The 13,516-nt window shown below is 51.5% G+C and overlaps 1 protein-coding gene across 2 annotated transcripts in view; it reads right to left on the reverse strand.

Moving 5' to 3' along the window:
• Nucleotides 1–205: 205 nt before the first annotated feature.
• CRTC2 (CREB regulated transcription coactivator 2) overlaps nucleotides 206–13,516 on the reverse strand; it is a 39,218-nt gene continuing 25,907 nt past the window's right edge. For both annotated transcript variants that reach the window (XM_053368690.1, XM_053368689.1), the window contains 6 exons: nucleotides 13,465–13,514; nucleotides 12,321–12,565; nucleotides 8,793–9,262; nucleotides 5,295–5,630; nucleotides 3,259–3,502; nucleotides 206–1,376 (listed from right to left, as the gene is read on the reverse strand). In XM_053368690.1, the coding sequence (XP_053224665.1) occupies nucleotides 1,168–1,376; nucleotides 3,259–3,502; nucleotides 5,295–5,630; nucleotides 8,793–9,262; nucleotides 12,321–12,565; nucleotides 13,465–13,514 (1,554 nt within the window). In that variant the 3' untranslated portion in view covers nucleotides 206–1,167. The remainder of the gene's footprint in view (nucleotides 1,377–3,258; nucleotides 3,503–5,294; nucleotides 5,631–8,792; nucleotides 9,263–12,320; nucleotides 12,566–13,464; nucleotides 13,515–13,516) is intronic.

Here is a 13,516-nt window from a genome sequence, read left to right on the forward strand (position 1 = left end):
GCGGATGGGCTCTTAAAAGTTTTGCGTCAGAAGCAGACCAGACGCCGGGGGCGAAATGTAGCTCCGGCGTCGCCCTGAGCCCCTTCCTTGCAGACTTTGGGCAGCTGCTCTGGAAAAAAAGAGAACCCAAGGCTGGGACAGTCCCCACCCTGATCTGGCAGGACGAACCGCCGCCCGGAAAACCACACAAAAATCAGTGACGGAATGTTGTTATAATTAACATATATTTTAAAAAATAATAATAAAATCACTCTGGTTTATCTCTTCCACAGTGGGGGCGGAGGGGAAGGAAAGGTGAGGTATGGGCTGAACCCCAACCACAGCCCCCCCTACTTTGAGCTCCCCCCCTCCGCCCCAAACTCAAGCACAGAAGCCAGACCTCACGACAGATAAGGATGCAAAGTTACAAGTGCTTTACAAGAGAAACGCCCCTTTTTTTCCTCTCCCCCACATGTACACGGCAGCTCAGGAGGAGGGGGGGCAGGAGAGAAGGGCAGTTATGTACATAATTGCTTTTCTTTAAAATAAAATTTAAAAAAAACATGATTAGGTCAAAAAAAGAGAGAGAAAACGAGAATGTAACCCGCCCCCCCCAAAATGCTCTGCACGCTACGAAAGTCTCTATAGCTATCGGGTGCAGGTACGAAATATACACAGGAATAAACTTGGGGAAACGAAATGGCTGGAATTGATTTTGAGGGAGGGGGCAGACACTTGGATTCACACAAATGCGAGCTCCCCCAACACCCCGATTCAAGGGAACTGGAACACTAACACCTAGACTGCGTACGTTCTCTCCCGCTTTGGGGAGGATGCTGAAAACTCTCATGGCCTGCCCCCCGCCTCTGAAGAGTACAGAGGCTTCTTCCCTGACCCTGGGGAGGTCGACCCCTGCCCCGGTCCCCTATAACCTGGGATTGCAAGTGCTCGTTGCAAAGTCCGGTCCCAGAGCACCCTAGGAGGCGTTTTAAGCTTGGAGGGGATGACGACACGTGGGGTGGAAAGGCAGGGTGGGCAAACACAATCTCCGCTGTCCCCAGCCCCTCTTGCCCGGCGCCTCTGGTTTAGGAAAGCAAAAAAAAAAGTCGTCCTTTTGTTTTTTCGTGGCTCAAGAGGGTCCACCTCGCAGGGGTGGCGTTTCTCGGCGCTGCGGCCCTCTCCCTTCCTTCACTGGAGTCGGTCGGTGCGGAAAGAATCCTCGACGGCCGGGTCGGTCAGCAGGGCGTAGGGGTCGCTCAGCATGTTGAGTCCGTCCAAAGTGAGCGGCTCAATCCTCAGGTCCTCATCCAGACCCAGGGAGGAGGAGTCCATCTCAAAGCCTGGCATGCCCGCCAGGACGGTGGCAATCTCCCTGGAGATCCCGGGCGGGGAGTCCCCTAGAGGAGGGAAGGATTGGAGAGCAAAAAGAGATGTACAGACAAGGAGAAGTTTCTTCCTCACACGGTGCATACTGTAGATTCTGGCGTATTAGGCGAACGGGCGTATAAGACGACCCCCCAAATTGGCAGCTGCCAATTTGGGGGGTTGACTTATATGCCCAGTCTTATACGTGGCAGCTTCACTGGTCAGCGGCAGTGGGCGGTGGGCCGGGGAGGAAGCTGCCTGGCGAAGCTGCCCAGCAAACCCATACCCGGCATATAAGAGAACCCCAACTTTTTAGAGGATTTTCCGGGGTTAAAAAGTCGTCTTATACGCCGGAATCTACGGTAGTTAAATTGCAGAATTCTACGTGGGGCCGCCTTTGAAGGCGACTCAGGAACTACAACTAATCCAGAACGCGGCAGCTGAACTTGGAGCAGCCACCGGGACAGTATAATAGCAGTCCTAAAGGATCTACACCGACTCCAAGTATGTTTCCGAGCACAATTCAAAGTGTTGGTGCTTTTAAAGCCCTAAGCAGCCTTGGCCCAGTATACCTGAAGGAGCGTCTCCACCCCCATCATTCAGCCCGGACACTGAGGTCTAGCGCCGAGGGCCTTCTGGCGGTTCGCTCCCTGCGAGAAGTGAAGTTACAGGGAACCAGGCAGAGGGCCTTCTCGGTACTGGCACCCGCTCTGTGGAACACCCTCCCATTAGATGTTAAGGAGGTAAAGAACTAAACAACTTTTAGAAGATATCTGAAGGAAGCCCTGTTTAGGGAAGTTTTTTAATGTTCAATGTTCTACTGTATTTTTATATGTGTTGGAAGCCGCCCAGAGGGGCTGGGGCAACTGAGATGGGAAGGGTACAAATAATAAAATCATTCGACAAATTCATCTATCGAAGGCTACTATAATTGGTGTTACACTTTCCCGAGGGAGGTTTGTCTGGCACCTTCATGCTATTTCGCCAAGCAAAAACGTTCCCTCTTCCATCAGGCCTTGGGCTGATCAATATTCTACAGTATTTTAAATTTGTCTGGTGTGTGTGTGTGTGTGCACGCTGCTATCCTGTTTTGCTTTTGTTCTACTTATTTGTGCTTTTATCCTGCATTTTCATCTTGCGAACCACCACAAGATCTTTGGATGAAGGCGGGCGCAGAAATTTAATAAATCAATTAAAATCAATTAAAATAACCACGATGGCTATGCTTTGCCTCTGCAGTTCCCAGAGCCGGCCTTGCACAAGAAATGCAGTTGTTTCAGACAGCGGATCCGGACAATTGCCTCTTCGCTCTTACTTTTCCTGCCCGAAAATATTAGGCTACCTGTCAAGTTGTTTCCCCCCCACCCGAGGTGGGTTTTGCTCCCTCCTCCTGTGAGGAGAACCTGAGCTTACAGGGTTAAACAGCTCAGAGTGTACGTCCTGTCTACTGTGGGGTGGGGAGACTCTGCGTCACTTCTGAGAGTCTCAGTCCTTTGTTCTATTCTGCTAATGAATGATTTTAGAGTGTTGTGTTGTACTGTTTTATTGTTGTTAGCCGCCCTGAGCCCGGCTTCGACTGGGGAGGGCGGGATATAAATAAAATGTATTATTATTATTATTTCGCTTTCACGTGAAGCAGACGTGTCTCACGATGCTGCATGCTGTGTTAGACAATGGATAGCTTTGCTGTAAATAAAGCTGCTTTTAGTTATTCGTACCTCTGTGTGAGATTTTGTTTTATGCACACTGAAGCACAGAAGCTTTCTCTGAACGCTGCTAAAACTCTGCTGTTTGCTCAGAGCATCGGAATGCGGACTGTGAAGCAGAGACCTGGCGCAGCTTTGGAAGCGGGCCGGACGCCAGGCTTATCTGGGCAATAAATCAAGGCTACACCTCCCCACTCTCTCCCCTTACCTGTGAGGATGATGTTGGGGATGGGGCCGTGGCGGTTCGAGTTGCTCAGGTTCTGGCGGTTGAGCAGGTGGGGGTCGTGCGTGCTGCTGCTGCTACTGCTGCTGCTGGTGTTTGTGGTCCCACTGCCCGACAAGCCCATGTTGTCGCCTTGCGGGTAATTTAAGGCACCCAGGTCGTCCGAGAAGGCGTTGCTGTTGAACGCGAAGCCTCCGCTCATGTTGTCCACGTAGCCGTATTGATCGAACTGCGGAAAGGAAGGATAGAGTGGGCCTGGGCCGGTTTCGGTGATACGTTGCAGGATGGGGCAGGTGGGGAGGACAGGCTGTGACACACACACACACACACACACACACACACACACACACCTGAGGAAGGCAGGCCCAGAAAACCACCCCTCGCTTCATAAGGAAGAAGCTGCCTTATGAATTGGCTGGAATCAAGGAGTTGCCAGTGCTTGAGGTGGGCAGTTTTAAGGTAAAGGTAAAGGTACCCCTGCCCGTACGGGCCAGTGGTGTCCGACTCTAGGGTTGTGCGCCCATCTCACTTAAGAGGCCGGGGGCCAGCGCTGTCCGCAGACACTTCCGGGTCACGTGGCTAGCATGACGAAGCTGCTCTGGCGAGCCTGCACCAACACAGCACACGGAAACGTCGTTTACCTTCCCGCTATAAAGCGGTACCTATTTATCTACTTGCACTTGGGGGTGCTTTCGAACTGCTAGGTGGGCAGGAGCTGGGACCGAGAGACGGGAGCTCACCCCGCCGCGGGGATTCGAACCGCCAAACATACGATCGGCAAGTCCTAGGCACTGAGGTTTTACCCACAGCGCCAGCCACGTCCCCAGTTTTAGGAGCCGCCTTATTTCTCTGTTTACGAGTTGTTTTGAGCTGCTTTTAATATTGTGTTTTATTGCTTCACCAGAGTGGTTTGATAATGATGAGGATAAGCAGTGCTTTTTTTTCTAAAAAAAAGTTTAGGGGTACTCTCATTTTCCTACTCATATTGAAATACTGTCCCTCAATGAGGCCAAACTTAGATTCACAAAATATTTAAGGGTATGCGTATCCACCAGAAAAAAAGCATTGATGATAAGAATATGAATAAGAATATGGCTCATCAACATCCGATGGCCTTTAAAATGTGTTTTTTGGGGGCGAGGCCAAAAGGGCTGGCGCCACGCAGCTATGCCCTGCGGAGGACCTTAAGGTCCACAAATGACAACATTTTGGAGGTCCCAAGTCGCAAGGTGGTTAGATTGGTCTCAACTAGGGCCTTTTCAGTACTGGCCCCGACTTGGTGGAACGCTCTGTCCCAAGAGACTAGGGCCCTGTGGAATTTGACATCTTTCTGCAGGGCCTGCAAGACAGAGCTGTTCCGCCTGGCCTTTGGTTTGGACTCAGTCTGACCCTTATGTTTCTCTTCCCTTATGGTTTTGATCTATGGGCTACTTTTAAAATGAGGCTGCATTTTAAATTGCACTTTAACTTGTATTTTAAATTGGTCCCCCCCCCCCATTATGTTTTTACTGTAATTTTACTCGTGTTAGCCGCCCTGAGCCTGGCTCTGGCCAGGGAGGGCGGGATAATAATAATAATAATAATAATAATAATAATAATAATAATAATAAATTTTTTATTTATATCCTGCCCTCTCGAGCCAAAGCCGGGCTCAGAGCGGCTAACAACAGTAAAATAACACAACATTATAAAATCAGTTCAAATCAAATTGATGGCAACCATTAGGCTAAAGTTCTGTGAGGATTGCCAAAGGAGGGAGTCAGGCTGTGCCCTGGCCAAAGGCCTGGTGGAACAGCTCTGTCTTGCAGGCCCTGCGGAAAGATGTCAAGTCCCGCAGGGCCCTAGTCTCTTGTGACAGAGCGTTCCACCAGATTGGAGCCACAGCCGAAAAAGCCCTGGCTCTGGTTGAGGCCAGCCGGGAGGGTATAAATAAAAATGATGATGGTGATGATGATGATGATGCAACTCCCAGACCCAAAAGGAGGTGGGGCAAGAGACGAGGAGACACCAAGTATACTCACGTTGCCCAGGCCGAAGTCACCCAGCTGCTGGCCGAACTGGTTCTGCAGCATAGAATTGGACAGGTAATGCATTGGGTAGGGGCACTGGGACTGCAAGTGGTGCTGCTGCTGCTGCTGCTGCTGGTGCTGGTGTTGGTGCTGCTGCTGGTGCTGTTGTTGCTGCTGGTGCTGGTGTTGGTGCTGGTGCTGGGCAGGCTGGCGCCCCTGCTGAGAGGCCGGCCCTTGCGCCTGGTGGAGGGACTTCTGATTCTGCGGCAGGATCATCCCTGGCTGGCTGTAGGGGTACGGGGGCAGCCTCTGGTCGGCCGGCAGCTTGCTGGTGTCCAGCGGAACCCCCTGGAGAGGGAAGAGAGGCGTTCCAGTCCTGTTAAAAGGGAGTCTGCAGCCGCAGGGGGAAGGAGGCAAGGGGCTTCCCTACGTCGCTGGCCCCCGCCAAGTGTTGAGGCAGCAGGGTGCAGAGGGTTCAGTGGTGGGAGAGTTCAGAGGTGAACTCCACCCTCCCTAAAAAAAGCAGATTGTACCAATTCAGACTGCAGGTTGGGAACGGAACCATTTAATGCTCCCGCAAAAAGAGAGTCACTCCCTGCAATTCTAAAGACGAGCTGTCCTGGTTCGGGCCAAAGGGGGTCCATTTAGTTCAGCATCCTGTTTACACGGCGGCCCAATGGGAAGGGGAAGTCCGCAAACAGGAGCTGCGTGCAACAGGAGTTATCCCCTGGCTGCCAATTGCTGCACAGCCATCAGGACCAGCAGCCGTGCAGACAACAAAGCTCCTCCATGAATCTGCCTCAAAAATCACCACACAGCTCTTTTTATCCTACTTTCATTTTCTTTTCTCCCCCTTTTTTCTTTTTTCCTCTCCCTCTCTTTTCCCTTTCTTCTTCTATTTTTCTTTTGTCCCCTTTTTAGATTTTAAAAGCATTTATCCCAGTGTGTTTACTGGTTTGTATTGGGCCCAAGTTTCTGGAAATCTCTGGAAATGTATTAATAAAAATAGATATTTGCCACACACAAAAAATTAAAAAAAAAAGGAACTACACAGCTCCATGTAGGAAATGCTTCACAGAGCTAAGCTTCAATGTCTTCCTGGTTAATAAGAAGTCACAATGTCTTCTTGTATTTTGCAAAACTGCCACAGGGGGAGGTTGGCAATTATATACAACTCTATGTCTGCTTTATAAAAGATCCCTGTGGGGGGAAATCTGTTGGAGGTTTAGTCACACCTACTGAGTTTGTATGCTTTTTTGCTGTTTGATCATGAAAACCACGTTACTGCGCACATCTCCTTATTGGCGCTGTTGCCTGGGAATTAATAACTAAATTCATTGCTCAACTCTTGAACAGTTCCTTCTCCCCCTTCCTGTTTTGCTATGGCTTATAGCTAAACAAAACTATTCCTGTATGAATAAGCAGGCTGAAGGAGCAGATCTTTTTTATTTTTTTTAACGCAGAGAATTCTGTGTTACCCAGAGGAACGTTCAAAATGGTTCGCTCTTACCCACAAGCCTGAAATGGTACAGCCCACTCAGAAGTCTAGTAGAAAGACCTAATTGAAGGAAAAGGAAGGAAAGGGAGAGATCAAGAGCTCCACCTAGTGGGCATATATTAAAGTAAAAAGTACCATATTTTTTGCTCTATAGGACGCACCTTGTTTTAGAGGGGGAGAACAAGAAAAAAAATCTCCCCCTCTCTGCTCAGCGCCCCTTCAGCGAAGCGGCAGGAGAAATGGAGCCCCTTCCATTTCTCCTCCCGCTTGGCTGAAGGGGCGCTGCGCAGCTCTCCCTCTCTGCTGAAGCCAGGAGAGTCTTGCTCTCCCGGCTTCAGCAAAAGGAATCCGAAGCCTCCGGAGTGCAGAGGGACCTCCCGCTATGCTCCGGAAGCTTCAGGCGGCTATCCCTGAAGCCTGGAGAGCGAGAGGGGTCGCTGCGCTATCCAGGCTTCAGCGAAAGCAACGCTTCGGAGGCTTCGTGTTGCTATTGCTGAAGCCAAGGAGCCTGCATTCGCTCCATAGGACGCACACACATTTCCCCTTAATTTTTGGAGGGGGAAAAGTGTGTCCTATAGAGCGAAAAAAACGGTACTGCTGCTTTTTACAGTCCATTTTCTACATCCTGCCGTTTCCCCCACCAAGAACTCAAGGTGGTAACTGGGTCCTGTTTGCGACTTCCCTGTTGGCCAGGCTTGGCACTGCCATTTGGGCAGGCTTGGCAATGGCCAAGGGCCTTAAGCGGTGTGGAAGGGACCCTCACCGCTACCCACTGGCCCCATCTCTGTTAATTTCATAGCTCTAAAGTCAGGGTAGGGCTGAGCCCTGAGCTTGGTGCGAGGGGGGCATGGATGACACTGTGCCAAGGCCTCCCCCCCCCCAAAGTCTGGCTCCTGGTTGGCCCATCTGAGAACAGGATGCTGGACTTGATGGGGACTGGGGCCTGATCCTGCAGAGCTGCTCTTACGAGTAACAGTGAGGGCCTTCCTGGAGGAATCTGATTGGCTACTCTGAGAACAGGATGCTGGAATAGATGGGTGTTTGGGTCTGATCCTGCAGGGTTGCGCTTATGTGTCCTACACGGAGCCCTCAAATAGTCGCTGGGCAGGTGAAGAAACCCAGGTGGGTGAAGTGAGGAGAGGGGACAATGTCTAATTTCGTTGCAAACTGGCTGTGCAAGGAGGTTCCTAATGCGTGTGTGCTGGGGGACAGGAGTTCTTATAATTTCACCTTTTTTAAAAAAACTTTTACATTTCGGAGGCCTGCCACATTTCTCAGAGAGGAAACCGGCTGCTTGCTGGTTGCCCAAAAGCGTTGCATTCTCCTTGGCTGTCTTTTTAAACCAATCTCTTCCTTCACTGGCTCAATTGAACAGCAGGCACCATCTCCTAGGGAAAAGGCAGCTACACCAGAGAGGGAAGATTGCCTCCAAAACCCAGAGAGATGGCCATAACTGTCCAGGAGGAATGAGTTGATGGGAGGCGGGGGGTTTGCCCTGCTCCTTACTGGCAAGAGATGAGGTCATTAAAGTCAGAGACTGGGAGAGAATGCACACATGCACAGGCCTGAACAGTCTCCAGCAGATGGGAACACGTGTGGATTTATGGATCCACCTGCGATGTTTATCTGAACGGCACTGAAGTTGCTTGAGCCGCATTAAGGTGTGCTGCGGCGCCTCGGAGGCAGACACTTCCCAAACGGCCCAGCAGCCGGCGCGGTTGCTCCGCTGCCAACCCTGCTTAGACCCCCCCCTGGGAATCTTTCAGAGGGAAAAAACTGAGGAACCGGGAAAAGGTTCTGGAAGCAGCCTAGAATAAACGAGGCCTTGGGAAAACATTTTTCAGCAAAATTACCACCTGAGAAGGAAAAGGAGGGTGGGTGCTTTTCCCTGGAAGCTGAGATGAGATGGAGGGACGGAGAAAGACACGACGATGGAAAAGAAACAAATTAAAAGTTATCCTTCAAAAAAGGCAGAGGCCGAAAGCGAGCGCGCGAGAGCGCCCCGTGCGTACCTGCGTGATGGAGGACAATGTGGGTGACATAGTTGGCGAAAACTGTTTTGGGTGCGGCCTTCTCGAGTCTCCGCCCATTGGGAGGGTCAAGGGGCTGAGGGGGACCCTGCGGCGGGGCGAGGCGTTCAGGGGGGCGTAGGAGGAGGCGGGGGCGGAGGAGGAAGCGGAGGAGGGGGAGCCGCCATAGCTGGGCTGCTGCTGCTGCTGCTGCTGCTGCGGCTGCTGCAGGGTGGGCTGCCCCGATTGGCTGCCGAGCGAGGAGGGGAGGGAGGGGTTGCTGAGGGAGGACGAGAGGGAGGGGTTGCTGAGGGAGGAGGGCAGGGACTGGTTGCTCATGGAGGAAGGGATGGAGGAGCTGCTGGGGGACGAGCGGAGGGAGGGGTTGCTCAGGGAGCCCTGCAGCGAGGGGTTGCTAAGCGAGGACTGGATGCAGGGGTTACTGAGGGAACTCTGCATAGATGAGCACAGCCCTGTGGGGACAAAAAGAAAGAACAGAACGAAATAAATAAATGTGAGTGGGGGGGGGGGAGAGGAAATGGACACACACACACACACACACACAGGCCCGGTTCACACCAAACCATAGTTGTCAACGTTTCCCTTCTTTTAAGGGAAATTTCCTTCTTCCGAATAGGATTCCTCGCAAGAAAAGGGAAAAGTGGACAGCTATGAGCCAAACCATGGAGTGGAAACGAACGAGCAGGTTCCCAGAAGGACGGTCTGCCTGCTGCCGCACGACCCTGGTTTAGCGTAGCATTAAGTTTGAACCTTGAAGCAAGATAAACAGCAAGCTCGGGTTTGGAGGATGTGCTAAGACCACGGGTAGGCAAACTAAGGCCCGGGGGCCAGATCAGGCCCAATCGCCTTCTAAATCCAGCCCGTGGATGGTCCAGGAATCAGCGTGTTTTTACATGAGTAGAATGTGTCCTTTTATTTAAATTGCATCTCTGGGTTATTTGTGGGGCATAGGAATTCGTTCATTTTTTATTTTATTTTTCAAAATATAATCCGGCTCCCCACAAGGTCTGAGGGACAGTGGACCGGCCCCCTGCTGAAAAAGTTAGCTGACCCCTGGCTAAGACAAACCATGGTGTACTGCAAACCAGTGTGTTCCCAGAGTGACTGTCACAGCCACGGGACTCCGGATCACCCCACATGGTCATGTTGCTGCTGTACAACCCAGGACTAAACCACAGTTCAGCTTGGTGTTAGAACTGAACCCGGAAACAGGATAAACCATGAGTCCTGGTTGGCACAATGTGCTAAACCAAACCATAGTGCACTGTGGACAAGTAGGTTCCCAGAATGACAATTGCGCTCCCACCCAGTCTTGCTGCTCAGGTACGATCCAGGACTAAACCGTGATTTAGATTACCATTAGGTCCGAACCCAGAAGAAAGAAAAACCATGAGCCCAGGATTGGGCAATGTGCCAAGCCAAACCATGGCTTCCTTTACAGGACCAAGGAAGCAGCAAAGAAGCTGTGTTCTTCACTCTGAGCATCTTTGCTCTGGGAACCCGCACATCCACCAAACCACAGCAAGCCACGGTTTAGCTCAGTGTTAGGTGTGAACCACGTCTCCCTCGTGTGCACACACACACACACACACAATTACCCATGGAGATACATGAACACCCCCTGCCCTGTGTGTCGCAATCTTGGACTGGGGGGGGGGGGCAATGGGAGCACACGGATGGAGGTGAGAACAGAAAAATGTCATGGACACATACTCCCACCACATGGGCCTCAGAAGGGAGTGGAAGGAAGACCTCCCAAGGGGGCTGGGAGTTGATACATGCCCACCACCCGAATGGGAGGGGAGAGGGAGCCCCCAGCTTATGCTAAAGTTATCGGGTTCAGAACCATGTCATAGATTCAGGTGCCAGGGAAATGGGAAAGACTGGAGACCATGGAAAGTTGCTGCCAGAACAGATGGCACTGGGCTAATGACACTGTCATACTTAAAAGGTAAAGGGACCCCTGATCATTAGGTCCAGTCATGGCCGACTCTGGGGTTGCGGCGCTCATCTCGTTTACTGGCCGAGGGAGCCGGCATACAGCTTCCGGGTCATGTGGCCAGCAGGACTAAGCCACTTCTGGTGAACCAGAGCAGCGCACGGAAACGCCGTTTACCTTCCCACCGGAGTGGTACCTATTTATCTACTTGCACTTTGACGTGCTTTCGAACTGCTAGGTGGGCAGGAGCAGGGACTGAGCAACGGGAGCTCACCCCGTCGCGGGGACTCAAACCGCCGACCTTCTGATCGGCAAGCCCTAGGCTCTGTGGTTTAGAAACCCGTTAATGAACATGCCCAACTTGGGTTCGTTCCTTTCGACAGGCCAGGTGTAACAAACAGATCCCACTAGTGGAAGTCCGCCAGAGGACTTATGCTAAGGCAACGGGACTTCCCCACTCTCTTCCCAGTGCCCCCACCACAATTGGCTTGTGTGTGTAGAACCCACACGGGCGGAGGAGAAGAAAGACTGCTCCAACAGTCCAAGCAATCTCTGCTAATCTGATGGAACAATCTCCTTAGCACTATGCCAAATTCCTCCCAATGCGTTTGTTCTGAGCAGGACTTGACTGAATACAACCGAGAGTCGCAGCGTCTGACGGGTCGCACGCAACTAAGTCCTCCCCAGAGCAGACCTACTGAAATGGATGAACCTGGTGGTGGGCTCTCCAAATGTTGTGGGACTCCACTTCCCATCAGCCCCAGCCAGCAAGGGCCAAAGGTCAAGGGTGAAGGGAGGTGTGGCCAGCAAAATCTGGAGGGCATCAGGTTGGCGGGGCAGTTGATCTAACTGATCAGTCGATCGACTAAACGCTGCAGCCCCAGTGGCCCTGGAGGAAGGCAATCTCCCTCTCTTGCCCACCATAGGAATGGATGGGGCAGTACGCCATGCTCCAGCAAAGGACGAAGAAGGACTCACTCTTAAGCTCCCAATTGTTTGTGGCCCTGTTTGGGACACAAAGGGGGAGGTTTGGTGAAAACAGCCCCCCAGGCCCAATGCTGAGGCTGGTGGGCCACATCTAATAATACAGTGGTACCTCGGGTTACATAAGCTTCAGGTTACAGACTCCGCTAACCCAGAAATAATACCTCGGGTTAAGAACTTTGCTTCAGGATAAGAACAGAAATTGTGCTCCGGCGGCACGGCAGCAGCAGGAGGCCCCATTAGCTAAACAGGTGCTTCAGGTTAAGAACAGTTTCAGGTTAAGAACGGACCTCCGGAACGAATTAAGTACGTAACCAGAGGCACCACTGTAATAATAATAATAAATTTTGATTTATTTTTATTTACATCTGGCCTACAGAACAGACATTTCCTGTCCTTTCAGCTCCCCCATATCCCACGGTTTGGTGGTTTGAAGAAGGGCCAATCGTGGGGCTATCCTGTGGTTCTGCCCACTGTTTGGCTACACACACACACACACCAAGCCTTCACACACACACACACACCCCGCCCCAGCGCTTCTCCTGAGTTCCCCGGCTGGGCTCCTCTGCGCACGGTCAAGGTGTCACCTGGGGAGTCGTAGCTGGGGCCGAGCCCCATGCCGCCGCTGATGCCCAGGTGTGTCATGGTGTTGGCCAGGTTGCCGGTGCTGCTGCCGCCACTCAGGCTAGGGTAGGCGGACTCCTCCGGGTCCAGCGGCGTGGGCAGCGGGGAGGGGAAGTGGAGGTTGGTGAGGTCCGGGAGGGAGCCCCCCGTGTTGAGGGCGGTGGGGATCAGAGGCAGGTTGGCAGGCTGGTCTGGGGATGGGAAGATGCTGAAAGAGAGACAGGCAGAGGGAGAGATGTCATTCTGGTGAGGGACTCAAGACTTCAGATGGGTTTACACACAGAGAGTGTAACGCATCACTTCAAATGCAGGTTGGCAGGTATCACATTTTTAATGCAATTCTCCAAAATCACTGCAGTTAGAAAATGTGCACGAAACCTCTCCCCACCCCCGCATGTGCATCCTTTCTAGCTGCAAGGAGTTGTGCTTCGCTTTTTTAACATGGGGAGGAAATATTCATTTAAAAAAAGAACAGAATTACATGATCACCATCAGTATTGTTATAGGCCTAAATATCCAGCCTGCTGCAAATCCCCAACCTATCATTTAAGAGGGTAAGTTAGACACCGGTGGATCTATATTTACCGTATTTTTTGCTCTATAAGACTCACTTTTTCCCTCCTAAAAAGTAAGGGGAAATGTGTGTGCGTCTTATGGAGCGAATGCAGGCTGCGCAGCTATCCCAGAAGGCAGAACAGCAAGAGGGATCGCTGCTTTCACTGTGCAGCGATCCCTCTTGCTGTTCTGGCTTCTGAGATTCAGAATATTTTTTTTCTTGTTTTCCTCCTCCAAAAACTAGGTGCGTCTTGTGGTCTGGTGCGTCTTATAGAGCGAAAAATAGGGTATATATTAATGTATTTCCCACAATGCAAAATCGTAAATTATCAGGGTGGTATGCAATGGCCAGAAACAAACTTTGTTATAAGAATAAATAAAAGAGATGCCTGAGAGTCAAAAGTGAGGGTTGCCCATCATATCTCTGCTAGAAGGCTGTTCCCTAGCATGGGAATGGTGACACTAAATGACTGACTTGTGTTTGAGGCTGGAATTTGGGGACTGAGCCGGGATAGAAGGGCTTCCAAGTTGGAAATCTGCGCTGACACTTACTGGATCCCAGGCACCTCGCAGGACCTCGGACGGGCAGACGATGAGGAGAGCT

The sequence above is a fragment of the Podarcis raffonei genome, chromosome 16, assembly GCF_027172205.1.
Source record: "Podarcis raffonei isolate rPodRaf1 chromosome 16, rPodRaf1.pri, whole genome shotgun sequence".
Lineage (NCBI taxonomy): Eukaryota > Metazoa > Chordata > Lepidosauria > Squamata > Lacertidae > Podarcis > Podarcis raffonei.